Here is a 21,824-nt window from a genome sequence, read left to right on the forward strand (position 1 = left end):
TATATATATATATATATGTATAAAACTGTTTGTTTTTTTCATGAAACAACTAGAAAACTCTTGCGACCCACTTGAGATGAATTTCAGTTGCACTGGTGAATTTCAGCACCACGGACAGCACTAAAACCCACGCCTCTCTGTTAGTTACAAACAAAGCCATTCAACCACTCGAACATGCCATTATCAGTTTACAAATGTCTATACCTTATTCATTTGCCTAACTCCTATTAAGAAAGCCCTTAGGATTGGATATCTACAGATATCTAAAAGTGTACCTGATACAGATCTTCTCAAGGGAAACGCCATGCTACTCTCAGAGGCATCCAAAGAAGGCTTTTATTCTTTCGCACTTCTTCACAGTGTGCAAAGCAAGAAAAAGGGCGTTGCGAACTTTCAACTAATTCTCATGAGTATTCTGTCCATTAAAATTGCACAGCCCGGTGATCATAGCAGATCATTATCGGCTATTATTGACAGACCACTGTGAGTTTAGGGGGCCTTATCAATGATTCATCAGATGCATCTGTGATACTGCCAAATCTTACACTCTCTTCAGGGTAATTCACAGCAAGAAGCTAAAGAGAGTAGAGAGAGCAAACACTTTCAAACATTTGAGATAAATGAATCCTAATCACAAACCTGGGGATTTACTTAAAAGTATATGCTCAATATATCCAGTTTATAGTCAATAACAAATTACAGTTTTAGTGTTGCCAAGGCAGCATTATGAAAAATAACAGGGCAATAAATAAAACCCATTTGGATAAAAAAGTCCTACTTCTAAATATTATTCTTGGTAATAAAAGTGTCAGAGATGAGAGATCTGGCTGGTTTACAAGCTCTGAAAACAATGCACAGTTTAGGAACAGTCCAGAAAAGCAGAATCAACCAGCTACATATTCAGAGAGGGACTAATGAGATATCGGCGTAATGAGGAAACGGGGTTTTTCTCAAACAGGGGGAATCGAATTAGTCTGGCCCTCCTTCCTGTTATGTGTTGGGCCAATATGCGACACAACTAAGCATATTTACTGCTCATCTAATGCAACTAATCTAATGTGAGTTTAAGATCCTATCAAAGTCACTCTCATATACGCAAGTGTTTTATGTAATCCTGTTATGCGTATGCAGTCTCTACTCATCCTCATTAAATCTCTAGCAATTGTGACTTCTAGCAATTCTTGACGTTTTTACAGATAAGGGACCCTGAGCTGGAGCACTTTTTATTTTCTGCATTCTCTATTTTCTATGCTGCTATTAACAAATACATTGTCTTTGCTGAAACTGAATTGAATTAGCCAGGCAACAATATAAATCTTAATCTAATTTATTATGGCTATTAAACCTCATGGTCTAGGCTATCTAGAATCTTGTAATGATGAGAAAAGATGTCTCAAAATGGCATAAAAATCCCCTTTATTTTAATTACTGACTGTTAAACTAAAGCACAATAACAATTAACTAAATATTTTGGATAATTCAAGCATATTTATATGATCACAACAGATTTAGTTTGGCTAAATGTAAATCTATTTTCCTAAACGGTTAGAAAATACTTTAGTTTTATGCTTCTGTTTTCAGCCACCTTTCGGGTAAAAACAACAACCCCACCCTGATGAAGCTAATCTCAAAGAGCACCACTAGATGACGCGAAAAGATGTGAAATGGGTTAGAGGGAACATTAGGTTCATCATTACATCCAAGCGTTCCTGAAGTGCACAATAAAACAGACTTGGGTTTAAAATACAGTCAGTGTAAACATGCAGGAGTAACAATTAATTGTGTGGGTCTAGACTTGACAGCGTACTTAACATTCCCTTACTATTCAGTTCATTAAAAATCATAACAGCACTTGTGCATTGAAATAATAGCATGTGTTGCAATGGACACTTTTCACATTTCCGGGTTTCTCAAAAGTGGACGTATCTTTTATAGCGGGGAATGTAAACTACAACAACAAATATAATAATTTTGCATCTCCATTTGCTCCAATAGCAAAAGAAAAAAGGACAGCGTTTCTATGACTTCACAAAAGAGGGAAAAAATATCAATAGTTTTTATGTTAGCCAGAAGAGATCAAGATTTCAAATTTCCCGCCACTCCCTGTGGCCGTTAGAAAATCTCGCACTAAAGCGTTAACTAGTTTTCATGCCAGGGTAATATAACACAGTATAGAGTTATACAGTAAACATGAAAAACTTTACTAGATTTGTGTTGTAATTAACTGTGGAAACGCGTCGTCACAGTCTGTGAGAAGGGTCCATATAAAACATTTACAACGCATGTTATTTCCGGTGTGTTAGTACGGTGTTTTTGTTCTTGATGATAAAAACAATGGCAATAGTCTTTGCTTATCATGTGTGAAATTCAAATTGAAAGTGCTCGTCAGGCAGAACTGATCAACTTCTCATCTCGACAAACCTTCATTGTTTTCTTTTTTCTTTAGAGCGAAGAGTTTCCAGAATGAACAGCAAAAGAGCTCCTGACATTTACTATGAAAGGCTGAGTTTTCTTTCTTATCTACAGCAAGAGACTGAGTTGACTCCGTCCCCAACAGAATGTACTCCTTGCCATCTTGAACAGTGTATACTTAAACATAATGACAGAACAACAAGTATTAGGAAAAATTATGGTATGACATAATATAGCCTAGACATCATTTTTACACGATACTGATTCATGCGGGCCTGCACGTACACACACACACACACACACACACACGCATGCACACACACAAACACACACAAACACACAGGTTTGTTTTTATGGTTTATGGGGACTCTCCATAGGCATAATGGTTTTTATACTGTACAAACCATATTTTCTTTTGCCCTACACTAAACCTACCCCTCACAGGAAACTTTCTGCAAAACTCATTCTGAATTATTTATAAGCCTTTTAAATTACTGGGACACTGAAAATGTCCTCAGAAATCACCTTCTCGTTGTAATACCTATGTCATACCCATGTTATTATACAAATTTGTGTCCTCATAAACCACATAAACATGCACACACACACACACACACACACACACACACACAGCAGGACTGGAGGCCGAAAGCCATAAAGAGAGACCGGGACGGAAGGCTGCATCTTCCGGAGGAAGCATCATCAAGGCTGGTTTATTTCAGTTAACTGAGCATTACATTCGCGAGTCATAAGCATATTACAACAATTTACGCTTAACTAAGAATAATGGTCAAATTTATAACTGTTAATATTCTAAAATAATATCATATTTATGCCGTATGCAGCCTACAAATGCGACCTCCAGAGGATGCAGCCTTCAGTTTGAGAAACGGCCCAAATGAGTTTAGAAAGATGATACTGACATCTGGTGGTAAAGCTATGGATTTAGTGATATCTAAGTTAATGCACACCCTGAGGTGATAGTGTGGCCATGAGCTGTGTAGGAACACCTCCGGGTGTGCATTCATTTCTATATTCTTCTATACTATATAACTTATACTGTCGAGTTTTCAAAAAGGACGAATATAGGATAAACGAATTAGTGACTACTGAACACAGAAACAAATGAAAGTATCAGGCTTTCTAAGACAGTCAAGTTTTTATAATCTAGACTTTTATTCGTTTTTATTTTTTTATATTTATTTTGAATTACATTTTAACATATCTGCAATGATTTCTATATATTTTTGTTACTTTTATAGTATCATATCTAATTTATAGCCACATACTATAAGATTGTTCTGGAGCAGTCTTGTTTACACATGTGGTGTGAAGCATTACATATGATGATTTTTTGTCACTGACACTTTTATGAGGTTACAAAGTGTAAATCACTGAGGCTTCAACATAACAAATCAGCTTTATTAGTATCAACATCACAGCGTATGATGTATCTTTGAAGGACACTATTATAAAACATGTTATTATAACACAGTGGTGACATACCGTGACCAGAATTAAACACGTAATGAAGGTGTTCTAAACTTTCAATTAAGACTCCAAAGAAGCTTAATCTCTTGTTTAAGCGGAATCCCCACGTCTATTAAATATAATTAAAAGCTGTGTCTTTTTAATGACCTCTTATTTTATATGGCCTCAGTGTAGATATGTAGATTGTTCCTCACTTTTCCATGACGTAATAAACTTTAATGAGTTTTTCCTGTAACAACTTAATCAAACCTAATCCTCTGCACAACCATTAAACTCCCTCTCAGGGTTTGTGGACAGCTATATTACTTATGACCTAACCACACAACACACATGTTAGAACATATTACTAAAAACCAGGCATGCACTTTAATGCTTGTTGACCTTATATAAAATGTTATGCAATTTATGTCCAGTGAAAGAACCACTGTAGACACTAAAAACAGAATGCATCTGCTTCATACAGCATGCTATGTATTTTTAATGAGGCCTCTTTGTCTCCATGGCAATAGGTACCCAGCCTACATCCGTGAACTGAAGCGCTGGACAGCGCCATATGTCACGCTCAAGTAAAGGAAATAAAATACATGCATAACCCTATTCTTGCTATCAACACGTTTTATCTAAAGAAAGTGTTTTTAATGAAAGCGTTTGTTGTTTCGGGGTTAAGTGTGAGACGCGTGTAAAGCTATTTTAGCTTCTCGTGAAGCGCACTCGGCTGTTACAGTCGATTTAAAGTAACCGCGCCACCGCAAATATGATCGCAAAATAAACATCACACTTGTTGGTCACGCATATCTATGGGCATAAACGCCATATTTACATATTTTCATGTTAAGTTACTCTTTGTAGAGGCCTAATAGATCGGTGGCTACTACCGCCGATGGAATCAATTTTTAATGATTTTCCGTGCGATGCTTGACAGTCATTGTAACCATCTGCATAACCAGATCGTGCGCCCTTTTTGCAGAATCATAAACAACCAAATGTATATCAATACATGGAAAGGAAAAAAGGTTTAAGCAAAATGATACATGTGATGTCTTACCCTTGGTTGCATCCTTGTCTTCTTTCGTCTTTAGTAATGCTCTCCCGCTCATAGATCCCAGTTTTGATGAAGAATTCCAGATGATAACTCACACCAAATCGGTCCGATCATTTAAAACTGGCTCTTCTATTAAACAGTGGCCAACCCCCCTTAAAGGAACCAGAGCGCTGTTTATAACGGGTTCTCATTGTATCGTGTCTTTTAAATTATGTTTTCCTATATTTTAAATCAAAGAATACATGGCATTCAGCATAAATCAGGTATTATGCTTTTCCAATCAAACTGATCAAATAAACCAAATAACTTGAATAAGAGGTTTAATTAGATGAATTTAACGCAGTGGATTTTAATGTTGCTGAATCCTTACCGTTTACTGGTCGTTATTATCTTCTCTGGCAGGTGTGCATAGCGCTTTGTTTCATATGACAAAAGACAAGGCAGCAACGCAAGGCGTGAAAATTTTTAAAAAGGTGAATGAAAACGTAAGAGGACACTTGCCAAGCTGTTTCAGCGTCGTTCAGTTTGCGGTGTGCAAGATTACAAGTCGAGCGCTCATGATGTGCTTTGACGCATCAATCAGACCACATGGCGGTGTATCAGCCCCGCTACGCAACTATTGAGGTCGCGTTGTGGAGCCCAGTCCCAAACCTCACCACGTGACGCGTGACGCTTCAGTCGTCAGAAAAGGCTACTCTCGAGATGACAAACATGACGTAGAACATCTACGCAAAGTCATTCATTAGCTGAACTTACCGCAAATGTAGGTTTCATTGAAAGAGTAGCTACAGGTCAGTAAGTTAAAATATAACCATAATAAGCAAGACAATCTGTTAAACAATGATTTCAACGAAAATGCCTGTATTATTTCAACAGGTGATGGACTCGTTCGTTCTCTATCATTTATGCTATATCAAAGACTATAGAATAAAGGAACTTCGGCTATATTTGCTTTGTTTAGCACAAATAGTTGTTTGTTACATTTTGCTTTAAGGGGGATGATTACTCTACCATAGGCTTATTAATAACTAGGCCTATCAAATTTTCGTCTGCTGCAATTGTGTTCTGCTGAGAAATGAGTTCACCTGAGGAGGTAACCATAACATGGAAATACTCTTGTTTGCGCCAGATGAATCCTATAGAAATGCCATATAAATACAGTATTGACTAATTGAACCCCTGAATGTCATTGTAATTTCCACTTCATTCCACCCTCCAAGAGCAGCATTAATTATGTAGTAGTTTAAACTTCCTGTTTGACTGCCACAGAGAAGTCACAAATCGTGTTACATAAAAACGATGAAGCAAGTATATTGTCGGATATGAGCACTATAAATATTTAAATTCTACACTTTTAAACTAGATCTGTCCGGTTCCTTAAATGTTTAGTACTAGAGACTGTCAAACAGAAATTCACATAGTTTCTGTTGGGAAACTTATGTTGGCTTATTCGCCTTGCATCACTAAAGGATAACTGATGTTTGGAGGAAAACATCAAACATGCTTTATATTTTTCCACAAGGATTTCTTCCGTTTATGTTGTCAAAGGCTGTAGTTGTTTGCCAAATAGCATTTCTCTTAGCACATTATGTCTGTGTTTGTTGTTTCTTAACTTTAATTTTAAAAGCATTAACTTGTTTAGCAGCCATGAAGGTCTGTTAAGAGGGCAGTATTCGTCAGCCAAGTCTTGTCAATATTTGCTGGGTCCCAAGTCTGAACCGAGTTCTCTGACTCAGCAGAAATACATTAAAATACTGAAATGACTCAGACGTGTGAATGGGTATCCATGCATGTACAGTATAAATCATCCACAAGAATTGTATAATCCACATACTGTATATATTCATACTGCTGTGTTATGAAGCCTGAAGTGACACGAAACGCACTATTCAAACAATGTGATGTTTTCTCATGAAACCACACATTACGTCAAATAAAACTATTTCAATGGCATCAGCTATGAAAAATGCAATAAAAATGCAGGACAACGACCCACAAACACTGCAGGTGCAGACAAAAACACCCACCCAATGAGATATCTGTTTGCATGAAGTGCAAACACGTATGTCCTGAACTTTGGAGCGCAACATGAAAGTATTTAGACTGTTGGGAAAGATTTCTGCCTGAAGGGAAATAATCAAAGAGAAAATGGTGAAGATTTATCCCGTTATTTTGATAGGCAGTTTGCTGCTAGAAACCTGGCTTTCTTCTGAAGGTAAGTTAACATTCATCTGTCTTAACCTATCTAGTTTATGTATGTTCCTGGAAATCATTGTTTTTAACACACACATTTTTAATGGTCAAAGGCTGATTATTTGTTTGTTACATGCAGTCTTTTGAAATGTGAAAACATAGACCAATTAGCGTTAGTACAGAAAGAAACTGGTTAACACAAGAAGACTTTTCATGGTTTGTGTTGTGAGAAAACATAAAGGAAACTAAAAATCAATCATCATATTGTTCTTATCATGGTGGAACTGAAAGAACGTAAGTCTTTGCCTCTGACTTCAATAGCTGTTCAAACTCAACATAAAAAGCCTTTCAAAGTAAAACAATATTCCCTTGCCAAATCTTCAATGCTTGTCAAACTACATTATCTGTGTCCTAGAAACAGACCTTGGAATTTGTAATTTTTCAGCATGTCTCTTTTGTGCATGTAGCTTCAGTGTTTCTGCCGAGGGATCTGGCGGGCTCTCTTCTGAAGAGACAGAAACGCTATAACACGGGTAGATTTGAGGAGATGATGAAGGATAATTTGGAGAGGGAATGTTTTGAAGAACGCTGCAATCTAGAAGAGGCCAGAGAGGTTTTTGAAGACCAGGAAAAAACAGTGAGTTGCATAAGCACATGTTCATCTCATAGAAATAGTTTAGGACTATGTTTACCAGTTTAAAACTTTCCAATCTCTGTTTCAGATGAAATTCTGGATCACTTATTTGGGTGAGCATAAATATTATTTTTAAAACATGTATCATATTGAACATTATAAATCTTTCTGTATTTGTTTGTACCTTTCTGTCCTTTCTGATTTGTCTGTTAATTTTACTTTACGTTAACATTACTGGATATATTCATAATATCATGATCATGGCCTCTCCTCCTTTCAGATGGAGACCAGTGTCAGTCATCTCCCTGTCAGAATGGAGGGAAATGTGAGGATGGTATGAACATATACACCTGCTGGTGTCCAGCGCGCTTTAGTGGGAAGAACTGTGAGTTGGGTAAGATCCACGATCCTCACATTAGCTGTTAAGAGTGAGGAAGTCAGTGATTGTTATGTGAAACATTAAAATATGTTGTATAAAGAAAATATACAACAAATGTTTTAAATATTATATCTTCTAGTTCATCAAATTTGTTAACAAATATGCCAAAATATGTTGTTTTTAGTTTTATTTAATATTTATTTAAATTGATTTCGAATTGTGTATTTTTATGTTTATTCTGAATTGAATATGTTTAAAGGTGAATGTTATGAAGTTTAAAGATACACATACATACAAACATATATACATGCACACACATTATGTTCCTGTGGCTCAGTGGTAGAGCATTGCGTTAGCAGTGCAAAAGGTCATGGATTCAATTCCCAGGGAACACACATGCTGGTAAAAAATGTATATCCAGAATGCATTGTAAATCACAAAAGCGTCTGCTAAATGCATACATTTATTTAAATGTATATATATATATATTTAGACAGATCATAAAAACAATCATGAAATGAATATAAATATCATAATTTTATATCAAATAAATAATATACTAATCGTTTATGATGTATTTATTTATTTATTTTATGTGTCCAAATATCTCTGCATTAGTACTTTGTCAAAAAGAAATTCTTAACCTTGTGAGCTTAAAGTTTTCCTCTGCTAAAACCTTATTTCGTCTTTCATGGGTTGCTCTGGTGCAGAAATGGCAAAACAGTGTAATGTAAATAATGGAGGCTGCATGCACTTCTGCGTTGTGGATAAAATTTATGGAGCAGTGTGTGACTGTGCCAAGGGTTACAGACTGACTCTGGATGGCAGGACTTGTGAACCTACAGGTACTATAATCCTATTCCCACTTATTACATGACATTTATCTGCATTAAGCCAGGACGTACACAGTATTTCTATCTCATAGCTCAAATATTTTCTTATATTGTGCAATATGACTTTTCTTCCTATGCAGTTGCATATTTTGACTACCATTTTCATTCAAGGAATTTCATTTATGTTTTAGGGCTGTACCCATGTGGACGTCTTGGAGCGAATATTGCTGAAACACTTAACTCAAGGTCTCTTATCAGTGCTGAGAATGGAAATCAAAGTCACTCTCTCAATCACATCAATGCAACAGAGTCCAGTCCTACAGATCCTCCTGATGTGAACGGGATTAGCACACCTCAACCTACACTGAAAAATATCACCTCATTATTTCCCACTCGGCCCACCATCAAAAATGCAACAAACGATGAACATCGTATTGTAGGAGGAAACGAGGCAACACCGGGGGAGATTCCATGGCAGGTAGGTGAAGTGATGAATTGTGTGTCCAAATAAAACATTCATAAGATTCCTCCTCACCTTATGAAGCAAGGCTGGTATAATCTTCTCTAGTTTGTGTAGAAAAATCCACAGAACCTTGTAAAGATGACATTACAATAAAAAACGTAATAATATCGGAACTCTTGAGGGAAATTTAGACTGTTTTTTCTTTGTCATGTTGGCAGGTGGTTTTTATGGAAAAGCTGAATAAGATTGCATTTTGTGGCGGCTCTCTCCTCAGTGAAGAATGGGTCATTACAGCTGCCCACTGTGTTGAAGGAAAGGTGGGATCTTTCTTCATCAGAGTGGGTGAGAACTACACATGGTTGTTATTTCTATTTGGTTATAGAAAAAAAATTCTGCAGTTGTGAATAGTATATAGAATTTATTATTTTATTTATAATTTCTCTTAAAAATCTACAGTTATGTATTCCAGATCCATGTGATGTGATATCACACATACTGGCAATGAGTTGCTATATTTCTGGTGCTATATTTCTATAGGGGAACATGATGTGTCAATGAATGAGGGAAGAGAGAGTGATCACGGCATAGCGGAGTACCATATCCATCCAAGTTACAACTCTCAACGGAGTCTTTACAATCATGACATCGCCCTGTTAAAGCTCAAGGGACCCGTCAAATTCTCTGACTACGCCCTGCCCATCTGCCTGGGCTCTAAAGATTTCACAGAGAACTTGCTCAGGAGTGCAGAAAACTCCCTGGTGAGCGGCTGGGGGAGGCTACGGTACGGGGGCATGGAATCTAAAACACTTCAGAAAGTAGAGCTCCCCTACGTGGACCGGACGGAGTGCAAAGGCAGCAGCACCGACACCATCTCCCGCTTCATGTTCTGTGCCGGTTACAGTGCGGTAAGCAAGGATTCCTGTCAGGGGGACAGCGGAGGACCCCATGCCACCCAATATCAGAACACATGGTTCCTCACAGGTATCGTCAGCTGGGGCGAGGAGTGCGCTAAGGAGGGAAAGTATGGCATCTACACCCGTATCTCCAGATATATGTACTGGATAAGTAATGTTACTGGCATCAGAACAGGACATATGTCCAATACTGATCAACAGAGTTGGAATTAGATTAGGCCTTTGTGCAGGGTTGGTTTAAATGTCGGAATGAATTAGAGCTCACAGACATGTTTGTACAGATGATATTTACTAGTCATCATTCAACAGACATACTGTAACAATCAAGAAAAAATATAGTTTTCCATCTTACACTTTGTGCTTGTACATCTAGTGAAATTATTTTCATACATGATATACCACAAAGCAGTATGAGGTCACTTTCATCTTTGTAACTCTGTACATATTATACACTAGAAGTGTATGGCTTTAAGAAGTGTACTTCAGACTGAAGTACACATGAAACCCATTCAGACCGCATTCACTTTTCTTCTCCCTTGTCAAGCCCTCTTTTAAACTAATGACATGCAAATGCACACTACTTTTCAAAAGTTTAGGGTCGTTTTTATAACTGTTTTTACAATCTAATTTATTAAGCTGAATTTTTAGGAGTCATTACTCCAGTTTTCAGTGTCACATGATCCTTAAGAAATCATGCTAAGAAACATTTCATATTATCAGTGCTGACAACTGCTGATAAACATGATGTTTTGTGGAAACCATGATTTTATCCGGCATTCTTTGATGAATAGAAAGTTCAGTAAACAGCATTTATTTGAAATAGAAATACTTATCAATGCCTTTACTTTTACTTTTGATCAATTTAATGCATCCTTTCTGGATAAAAGTGTGCATTTCTTTTCAGAAAAAAAAAAATCGTAGTAAAAGTTTTACTGACCCCAAACTTTTAAACGGTACTGTATTTATTCATTGCAGTTTTTAATGAGGTTAGCTAATGTAAATTCACCTCAATGGTTTCTAAGCAGTTAACAAAATTTAAATGCACATTGTGAGCGCAGGAAGTGTGACAGAGAAAAGGTTATTAGAACGAACAAGTTTACAGTGGACGTTATAATGATGTATACCCCCAAGTTTTATTTCAATGACAAAAACTGACCCAAATATGGTGGAAGTGATTAAAAAATGGATTTCTAAATCAAAATGAATTATGCTGTTTCTACAGTAAACCCGTACAAAAACACTTTGATAACTAAGAAAATTCCAGAACAGCCATATTTGAACTGACTTAAAGTGAATAAATATAAACACGGATCATCTGAAGGTGAGCAGTATGTTTTTAAGCATAACTGTGAAGCAATAACGCAATCACATTGCTGACTAGTGATTTGTAAAGGTTTCACCTCACATGCTCTCTGAAATAATATTTCTTTTACATATTTCTCTGAAATATTTCTAAAGTCAGAGTAATAAAAAAAGAGGAATTAGTGTTAACCTGGTTGGTTTGGGAATGGAATGTTAGGTTTTGGCACATAAACTAGATACTGATGTTAAGTTTATCTTTCATTCTTTGTAGCACTGGTATCCATTCCAGCACTAAAATGGCTTTTTAAAACAAGTGTCCAACCGCTGTACCTATCCGAGGAGAGAAAAAAATTGTTTGCTATTCTCTCAAGCCAGTGTACACCCCATGCCATAAACCTCCCTGTTTTTAATATATACTAAAATACTGTGCTAACTACACAAATACATGTTTTATATCATGTTATGGCACAGCATGGTGATGGTACTTTCCAGGGATGAAATGGATCAGTGTAAAGTGCTTCGCAAAGCTCCTTTTATTTCCAGATTGTATTGTTGTAGGTGTGGTCATTGACTCGTTCGAGGAGTGAGACGAATCCCTTTTTGTCTTTAAATCCAGTATAATCCAAAATCCCCACTGATGGCAGATGGAAACGTTCTCTCAACTAGGCAGCTCTGTTTTCCTGACTTGGTGTTTGTTTGTGTGCTTCAGGTTGGCGTGACTGGGCTCAGTCCTGAATGACAGTAATGGCCTTTAGGGTTGTCACATGGTGTGATCTTTGTGTACATGTGGTTTATGTACTTAGGTGTTGCTGGGCTTCCTGCTGTTTATATTTCCCGTACCTATGAGACAACACCGGAGTGCTTTAGAGAAAGAAAAGCCTCTATTGCAGTACAGTATTGTATGTTCAGATCTGATCAAATAAACACATATTCAACATGTTTATGAAAGCTGCCTTTTACAATATAGTATTCTTATAAAATCGTTAGGCCTGTAGAGTTCACTCACCATAAGCCCCCCTCCTGATTTAATGGAGGGACTTCTGCCTGCATCTCCCAGCATTCTAAGCAGTGTATTAACTGAGAGTTTTCCTTCACCTCCACGAGTCAAATTCTTAACATGCCTGTAGAAATTATAGCGTGACACTGATCATTAACTTGAAAATTAGAGTGATTCTTATTGCGTAACTAGTGATTCAAAATGAATATGTTCTTGTAATTAATCAGTGTTCTACACCAGACGATAATGCAAAATTGTATCAGAATTTTGAAACCAGATTTTAGGGAATAATTATAGTTTTACAGATGGCCAAGTAGGCAAGAACATGCTAAAGTTTTGTAAAAATATTTTTTAGGGAGCTTGGTCAGTTTTATTTATATTTTTGAAAGAAGTTTCTAATGCTCACAGAGCATTCTGTAATACTGTAAAAACAGTCTATCATTCTAATATGCTGACTTACACTTTATTTACACTTTTAAATATAATCTTTTGCAATTATATCTATTGATTTTAGTTTAGTGTTTTGTTTTAATAAATTTTTTAATAAAAATATATACAAATATATACATTTTAATATAGGTTATGATAGTAATAGTTATCAACCAGCTTATCAATGTCAGCCAGAATTTTAACATCAGAGCATGTCTTATATTTTTTGCTCCACTTGAGCATAAATTAAAAATAAAAAAGGACTCACCAAAGCCCCATGGCACTCTCCTGCAGCACGTGAATGACATCACCACATTTGATGATTACATCATTCTTGCCACACTTTAAATGGTCCACCATTGCTCTATACCTTCCAGGAACCTAAAAGACAACAAACAAACCAGCATAGTACACGGTCAAAGCCATCATATTGACTATGTACAAACTAAATCCTTAATTGTTGCTGAGTGATATCTAAAGGTCCAAGCTCACCAGCAGCACATTGTCTTCTTCATCAGAGTCTGAGATGTTTGAAAGGTCAGTGGTCCAGTCCTCCAGACCCTCACAGATGTCCACTGAGTGAGACGTCCCTGGCCAGCCTGCAACCCACAACCAGCCGAACCATAATGACATTCTCCCCAAATGGGTTGTACATTTTTCATGCATTGCCATTACGTGAGTCAATTTCATGCAAATAAATGTGCCACAATTTACATATTAAAAATCCCATTTCAAAAACCCATTATGTTCGATAGCATAGTGAATTTTCCTGCTCCTATCAACTAGACTAAATGCCAGTGAAAATGGCCTTTGCATGGCCTCTGACTCACTGCGGCGGTTGTGATGACGAGGACGTGGAGAAACGATGACTGGGTCTGTCAAAACCGGACTCACGCGGCCTGAATCGGCCTCCTCCGAGCTGATGGACGCTTCCTGGTGCTTGCTGTGAGGAAGGACATCAAAACAACCTGAGCAGCCAGTGATCTGTGTGGACGTCCAGGGCATGCATACGGACATATGCCTCACACTGATCCACCAACCGATGAACCGAGGAACCCACGAACGGAAACAAGGGCGTCAAAGGAACACAGGGCAAAAACACAACAACATCCATCAAACGTCATAACAAACAGGATATTCTGAAACCGGACTGCGGTCAATAGAGTACAATGGCAAATAAGCTCAATATTAATGATGAGTGTAATTTTCAGGCAGTAAAACAAATCATTGAAACAAACATTAGTAGAGTTGACATGACATTGACCCCAATCCTGATCCATTGAACGGCAACATTCAAAGAAATTTTTTGAAAAAACAAAGATAAAGTACTATGTGCTGCAAATGACTTCCCAAATTTAATTATACATTTCACTGTTATCATTTTTTTATAAAATTATATTTGTATCTTTAATACATTATATTACTTCAGAGTGAAGTATATAGTAAAAAAAGTATAACATCTGTAACGAATAATCTATAAACACATCAATAATAATATCAAGAATAATCACATCAAAATAATCACAGATTTGCGTATTAGCTGATTAATTATCCCATGACTTAAATTAGATTTAAAATTAATTGAAATGTCCAATTAGGATAAAATGCTTCACTAAATGTTTAAAAAGCATGATGTTTGAAAATAGTTCATAATATTTATTAGACAGCCATTTACTGCATATAGCATTTTATGTTTGAATCTCCAAAGCTCAAATGTTTCTATTAAGTAGGTTTCAGAAATGACAGGAATGTGTGCTTCAAGAATGTTTTTCATGCCAGAATGGTACTGATTAGTACTGTATCCACCATGCAGATGGGCTCAAAGCATACAGTCTTTATGAATGTGATTTATGTAAGGCAAAACCGTTCGACAAATTCTGTTGATTTCTGTTCAGATACTTCCATATGCAAATATGAATATTGATTTAAGCATTTTACATCCATACTATAGAAGTAAGGTTCACCTGTCGGCCAAGGGTGGAGATAATAGCTGCTCACTGTCCGGGTGAGCACCACCTGAGAAAGTGAAACCCACTAAGTTTGACCCACTAAACATTTAATTACCATTAAAAATAACCATGATATTAACAGAAATGGAAATGCAGTGTGGGAACCTTTGCCAATCTTTTGCTGATTGTTGAGGATTTTTCTAATCTCAGTGAGCCATGCAATCTTCACATCTACAGTTGAAGCCTGCAAAATAAAATAATTATGAAACACAAATCAATTTTTTCCACTATAATTTTTTTCTTGTTTAATGTTCTATTTTCTTATATAATATATGCTCACATTTTAGATTTTATAATATATTGTATTTATATATCTAATTTATATGTATAATATATATAGGTATATATAATGTCATACACTTAAATGTTTTTTATTAAATTTTTAAAATCATATCTAAACTATCAGTTATAAATTAGATTTCAAATCCAGGATTTTCAGTGTGGTCATAATGTATCTTAAAAATGGGTAATTAGTTACTCTGACATGTTTTTGAAACACTCATTTTTAGTTGTGCAAACAAACTGACATTTTATGTTCAGGACTTGACATTAACATAAGCATTTTTTGATATATCTCCATCAACGAGGAGGTATTGAGGAGGCGTTATTAAGTGATGACAGAGGCACTTGTAACTTTTTATCTACTGCATTCTGTGGAGTTTTAACCTTGATAAAATGACTCACCTGAACAACATACACCTCTTCTTTTCCGTTATACCAAATTTCAAACTTCTTTGCATCCCCTTTGATGTTTTCTGTGATACCCACAGCACTCATCTGCAAATGAAACAGAGGGGTCAAAGATCTCACTTGGAAATTCAGTAATGCAGTATTTTAATAACCTTGTGGTTTTTTTTAACAGAATCTGAGTTAATCCTAAAACCCCTTTCATAAAAACATCCATCTCTTTGAGCACACTTAAAATAGAGCTGGAATAAATAAAAAGGTGCTTAACTTCCGCATCTGTGCAACACAACATGCTCAAAAATAGAAAACAGGTCAAAGTTGGCAGGTTAGCTGCATGGTGGATGTTGTAATTGTAAAATCTGCCTGCAAAAAGCATCTTTCTACTTTAACGGTCAATCAAAAGTACTATTTAAATAGCAAATACGTTGATCTCTCACTCTCTCTCACCATCAGGCAGTGTTTGAAGCTGTAAGAGGCTGTCCGATCATGTGCCTCTCCACTCTCCTCTCTCTTCTTGCAGAAAAGCAGAGCTCTTTCGTGAAGGAACAGATGCCTTTGCATTGGTTTAAAGCGAGCCATGTCTTTCATGCGCGTTGGCCCTTTCCTATGGTTGATCCAGACATTAAAAGACCCCTGCATAAGGACGCGGCCCAGGTCACTCAATTCACCCTAGATACAGAGGACACGGAGAAAAGTCAGTGGCAATAAACATACAACAGTTTACCCAAAATTAAAATTTGCTGAAAATGTACTCACCCTCAGGCCATCCAAGATGTAGATGAGTTTGTTTATTCATCAGAACAGATTTGGAGAGACAAGATATGAATTGATTGACTGGAAATGTGGATTACTTGTGGATTATTATCGGCTGTTTGGACTCTCATTCTGACGGCACCCATTCACTGCAGAGGACCCATTGGTGAGCAAGTGGTGTAATGCTACATTTCTCCAAATCTGTTCTGATGAAGAAACAAACTCATCTACATCTTGGATGGCCTGAGGGTGAGTACATTTTTTAGCAAATTTTCATTTTTGGGTGAACTATTTCTTTAATATTCCTCCTCTATCCTTCCTCATTTCTTGGCCTCACCTCATAACCAGTGATGGCAATTTGATGCATGGAGTCATTGACAGACTTCAGGAGGTCCAGCATGGCATTTAGTGCCCCCTGCAGCTCAGATGCATACTGTGAGTTTGAGCTGTGTTTTAGTAGTTCCTAGTCAGAGAGACAGACGGCATTTAGTATAATAGACATCTGTGGGGGCAAACAATTCTATAATAAGTAGGATTTTGTTTGTTACGCACCTTCAGAAGAAGCTGGTACTTGGTTAAACGTTGAACAGGTTTCAGCAAATATGAGTCCAGACCTAGCTTATGATCCAGCTTCTTTTTGCACTCCTACATAAAAAGATAAAATTAGCAAAATAAACAATCTAAAAAACATCTAAATGAATATAAAATGTTACACTAATCCCTATCTACACCAATAAATATCTAAAAAAAATATCCACAACAATACCTGGATGAAGGCTGAATCTGAACACTGCCTCCAGAGGGCATCTGAGCGAGGTTTGTTCTGGCAGTAGCGCTCATAGACCTGAAAATTTTCTTTCTGCAAAAACAACAGCAATTGCATGAAATAGAAATGATAAATGTCTTTACATATACAGTATACATATGACACAGAATGGCTCACCCGTTCCAGAAAGCGAGCTCCCACTCTCTCTGGGGTCTCTAAGCAGCTCTCGAGGTCCTGCAAGAATATCCTGCACAACAAAGACAGCATCAGCATGAATGTGTTTATGTGTCCATGTGTGTGGGCATATTTCTCACCTGCTGTGGAGTTTATAGATCTCCGGAAGATTTCCGAACAGCTCTTCTTTCTTGTTTCGCAGTACAGATGGCAGTATATTAGAGAGAGATGGGTTATCCATCTCTGCCCTGTAACCCTGTCACAATATCACAGAGCAGTCATTTTCTAGAACTATTACATTATTATATCACTAATTATACACTTTTCATGTTGTGTCTTTACTCATTGTGCCAAATCAGACCTAACACAGTTTCTTTTGTTTTTATTTGGCAGTCTCCACCAATAGTTGGACAGTCAAATGTGTGTAACTACATGTTCAAGCTCTGACTCACTGCAACACTATAAACTACAGTGTGAAAGGAAAGGTGTGATTTCAAAATGAGTGCATCCAAAGGTCCTCTACAATATTACCACTGCGAGGCAAATGGGATGAGGGAAAACAAAACACAGAGCAATTATTTTAAGGTCATTCGGTCAAGAGATTACCAGCAAAACAGAAAGCAGCTCATCCACATAGATTCTCTCCGTCTCAATCAGCTCCTTCATTACGTGGCTGCAGAAGCGAGGGATGCATGGGCAATAACAGAGGAGAGAGGGGGAGAAAGATATGAGGACAGAACGGGAAAGAGACTGGTGAAAGACAGACAAAGAGAGGAGGTTGAGAAGAAATTCATGATTCATGAACATACATTTTTTTGTCAAGATATTGCATAAATGCTCACCGTTTGTGCTGGTCGGGGTTCTCAACTCCCTCTGGGCTGTAAGACAGACAGCTGCGGTTCTCCTCGTAGTCGTGCATGACCTCTATCTACAAGAACCGGAATAAAGTTCCTAAAGCTGTCAGCAAAGAGTAGGCAAAGTGCGCTTTGTATGATTTTGGGATGGACAAGAACGGTCAGCCAAACCTTTTTAGTGCTGGGCCCTTTCCGTGAGGCCCTTTTACCAGGAAGTGCAAGATCAAAAGTAAACCTTAAACTGGAGTTCACGTCAAAATCTTTGAAAAAGACAAGAAACATTCAAACAAATGGAAACAGTAAGTCTGTCATGTGCAAATGCGGTTGAAATAGATAAACATACTGTGTTTAGGAGAGAATGCAGGGGATTTGCAGCATGGCGAGTTCTCTGGCCTTGGAGCGACTAGCTGGATGGGTCTGACCTGAATATCAGCAAGTTTCCTCAGACAGGCCTGTCTGCTCTGGATCATTCCCTGCACTGTTGATAGCTTCTCTATGACAGTCTCTATCTGAGACTAACAAGAGAGGAACGGGGTGAACTTAAAATAGGCACTTGGTCGATAGAGATTGAGTAAGGACATACTGTAGAAAAATAGGGAAATGTCATTGTTACACTTCAGGGTAACAGGTAATTCAGAATGTTCTCGCAATAATGAGTTTATATCTCACAATTCTCTTTTTTTTTGTAATTCTGAGAGAAAAGTCAGAATTGTCAGATATAAACTTGAGACTTCAAAAAAACAGTCAAAATTCTGAGTTTATATCTCACAATTTTGTTAAAATTCTTGGCGGGACAAAAACAGAATTGCAAGAACAGAGGAAAAAAAGTCAGAATTGTGAGATATAAACTCAGAATTTAGAAATGTAGAGTCAGAATTGGCAGAAAAATTTTTGGAAATTTGAGCTAAAAAGTCACAATTACCTTTTTAAACAAATTTTTTATTCCGTGGCAGAAACATTAAAATCACTTATTGTTTTTTAGTATAAACTTTGTCTTATCCATTTCTATGAGGAGAAATAAAAAAATTTAAGCAAATTAAACAGTTGTTGACCAGTTAAGATATTAAATTTAATGTGGAAGCTTAAATATTTTTTCTTTCCATTTCATTTTCTTGCTGTCTAAGAAAACGTAATTAGATATTGCGAGATATTAAAGGGATAGTTCATCCAAAAATGAAAATTCTGTCATCTTTTTCTCACCCTCATGTTGTTCCAAACCTATATATGATTTTCTTTATTGTATGAAACACTAAAAGAAGATATTATGAAGAATGTTGGTAAGTAAACAGTTTTGAATGTACGGACCCCAAAAAAAAAACATTTATCAAAATGTATGTTCTTCAGAAGAAAGAAAGTAATGCAGTTTTGGAACACCATGCGGGTGAGTACAAGATGACAGAATTTTCATTTTTTTGGGTGGGCTACACATTTAAATCTCTTTTGTGATTTTTCTGATATCTTTTTAAATTATATAAATTATTTAAACTTTTTATTCCGTGGCAGAAACATTAAAATCACTTATTGTTTTTTAGTATAAACTTTGTCTTATCCATTTCTATGAGGAGAAATAAAAAAATTTAAGCAAATTAAACAGTTGTTGACCAGTTAAGATATTAAATTTAATGTGGAAGCTTAAATATTTTTTCTTTCCATTTCATTTTCTTGCTGTCTAAGAAAACGTAATTAGATATTGCGAGATATTAAAGGGATAGTTCATCCAAAAATTAAAATTCTGTCATCTTTTTCTCACCCTCATGTTGTTCCAAACCTATATATGATTTTCTTTATTGTATGAAACACTAAAAGAAGATATTATGAAGAATGTTGGTAAGTAAACAGTTTTGAATGTACGGACCCAAAAAAAAACATTTATCAAAATGTATGTTCTTCAGAAGAAAGAAAGTAATGCAGTTTTGGAACACCATGCGGGTGAGTACAAGATGACAGAATTTTCATTTTTTTGGGTGGGCTACACATTTAAATCTCTTTTGTGATTTTTCTGATATCTTTTTAAATTATATAAATTATTTAAACTATAGAACAAATGAAGCTTAATGAGCACATCATCAAAACCTGTATAATGGGGTCCAAAGGTATGAGACCACATTAAAAAACTGGCTTGGTGTCATTAAAGTGAGCATGACACCCTATCTAAATGCATGTTATTGATTTTTCCATGCATGTGTTTCATTTTTTAATTTTATTTACATTTTCTCAGATGATAATGCTGATAATATTAACTGTAATGAAAATGTATTAAATTAGAAAAATGCCAAGGTGCATTTTCACTACTTGTCTCAAATGGTATATTTGTGCTTTGTTCCATAACCGTACCTGCAGCTGTGGTGTGAGTATTGCCTCAAACTCCAGACTGAGAACATCCGGGTTAGACCACACCACTGAGGGCGCCATCTCCACCAGTCTCTCAATGTCCTGCAGGGCTGCTTGCGCCCCCTCTTTGGATTGAAACTTATCCAGCAGCTGGTTAGCCAGCAGATAGGCCCCCTCATTACACCAACGCACAGTCTGCCCATACACAGATATGCAGAGTCTGTACGTGCTTTGCATAAAGTGCATATATTACATATTTCTTGCATTTGCATAGTTATTACCTCCTCCAACTGCAACAGAAGGTCTCGTATGCGCGTGAGAGATGCCCGTTTGGCACGTAGAGCTGTAGTGAGAGTGTCAGAGTGATGCCTCAGTTCATTGCAGCGCTGAACTATTAGGGCAAGAGCGTAGTGATGACTTGCTGCCAGCTGGTGCCCATGCAGAATAATAATCTGAGCACGGCCCATTTCTTCCTGCAAGAACAACAGAGCACTTTCGGTATTTAATCAATGTATCCGTTAAAAGACTGGTCAAACCGATCTTAGCATCAACTTTAATATCAATCAATATTTGTGATGTGCTCATAAAGGCATGTTTACTAAAAAAAAGAGAAGGTCAGTTATTTTAAGCTTTAACATATTAAACCTCTGCTGTGGTTTCCAGCATCTCGAGGTCTTTAAGTAGCTGCTCCGTCTGGGCCACTGCTGTCCCCACAGATGCAATGGCTTTCTCCTGTGCACTGAGTTTCTCCAGAATGGCTTCCATCTGTGCACAGACCAAAACCAAATAATTATGTTCACTGATGCATTTAAAATAAATATTTTATTGTGCTTTCATTCAGAAAAAAAAATATTACAGCAGATGTGACTTTGGTATAGTTACAAAAAAGTTTTAATGGTTTTTCCTTAAATTGTTTATATTAAATGCTTAATATACAGTGAGAGTAGAGTCATCATGGAGTCAAAGGTGTAGTAATCAACATAACACTTAAAAAGCCATAACAATTCGAATTTGTGATTTTTTTAAATTCTGTTCATTTACAAGAATCATCTAAATCAGTGTTTCTCAACCCTGGTCCTGGGCGCCCCCCAGCACTGCACATTTTGTGTGTCTCCCTAATCAAACACACATGATTCAACTCATTAGCTCATTAAAAGAAAC

General features: G+C 36.7%; 3 protein-coding genes across 3 annotated transcripts in view; 1 reads left to right on the top strand and 2 right to left on the bottom strand.

Moving 5' to 3' along the window:
- Nucleotides 1–5,547, bottom strand: part of LOC107548853 (fibroblast growth factor 13-like) — a 14,843-nt gene extending 9,296 nt beyond the window's left edge. The window contains exons 1-2 of the mRNA XM_016229676.1: nt 5,316–5,547; nt 4,949–5,097 (exon numbers count right to left, since the gene is read on the bottom strand). Of these exons, the coding sequence (XP_016085162.1) occupies nt 4,949–5,000 (52 nt within the window). The 5' untranslated portion in view covers nt 5,001–5,097; nt 5,316–5,547. The remainder of the gene's footprint in view (nt 1–4,948; nt 5,098–5,315) is intronic.
- Nucleotides 5,548–7,019: 1,472 nt separating this feature from the next.
- f9b (coagulation factor IXb) lies at nt 7,020–11,171 on the top strand. Its single transcript, XM_016229677.1, has 8 exons — nt 7,020–7,160; nt 7,606–7,775; nt 7,861–7,885; nt 8,053–8,166; nt 8,862–8,996; nt 9,176–9,462; nt 9,666–9,789; nt 9,985–11,171. Exons 1-8 carry the CDS (start codon nt 7,094–7,096, stop codon nt 10,572–10,574), a joined length of 1,512 nt encoding a protein of 503 aa, XP_016085163.1. The 5' UTR covers nt 7,020–7,093; the 3' UTR covers nt 10,575–11,171.
- A 78-nt stretch (nt 11,172–11,249) lies between these two features.
- Nucleotides 11,250–21,824, bottom strand: part of mcf2b (MCF.2 cell line derived transforming sequence b) — a 15,824-nt gene continuing 5,249 nt past the window's right edge. The window contains 20 exon segments of the mRNA XM_071582273.1: nt 11,250–12,503; nt 12,666–12,784; nt 13,358–13,470; nt 13,582–13,688; nt 13,920–14,116; nt 15,054–15,105; nt 15,204–15,282; nt 15,783–15,875; nt 16,233–16,454; nt 16,876–17,001; nt 17,091–17,183; nt 17,305–17,397; nt 17,482–17,551; nt 17,619–17,734; nt 18,085–18,151; nt 18,321–18,406; nt 18,504–18,592; nt 18,676–18,847; nt 20,667–20,858; nt 20,945–21,136. Of these exon segments, the coding sequence (XP_071438374.1) occupies nt 12,424–12,503; nt 12,666–12,784; nt 13,358–13,470; nt 13,582–13,688; nt 13,920–14,116; nt 15,054–15,105; nt 15,204–15,282; nt 15,783–15,875; nt 16,233–16,454; nt 16,876–17,001; nt 17,091–17,183; nt 17,305–17,397; nt 17,482–17,551; nt 17,619–17,734; nt 18,085–18,151; nt 18,321–18,406; nt 18,504–18,592; nt 18,676–18,847; nt 20,667–20,858; nt 20,945–21,136 (2,358 nt within the window). The 3' untranslated portion in view covers nt 11,250–12,423.

Source organism: Sinocyclocheilus grahami, unplaced genomic scaffold (assembly GCF_001515645.1).
Source record: "Sinocyclocheilus grahami isolate Dianchi unplaced genomic scaffold, SAMN03320097.WGS_v1.1 scaffold356.1, whole genome shotgun sequence".
Lineage (NCBI taxonomy): Eukaryota > Metazoa > Chordata > Actinopteri > Cypriniformes > Cyprinidae > Sinocyclocheilus > Sinocyclocheilus grahami.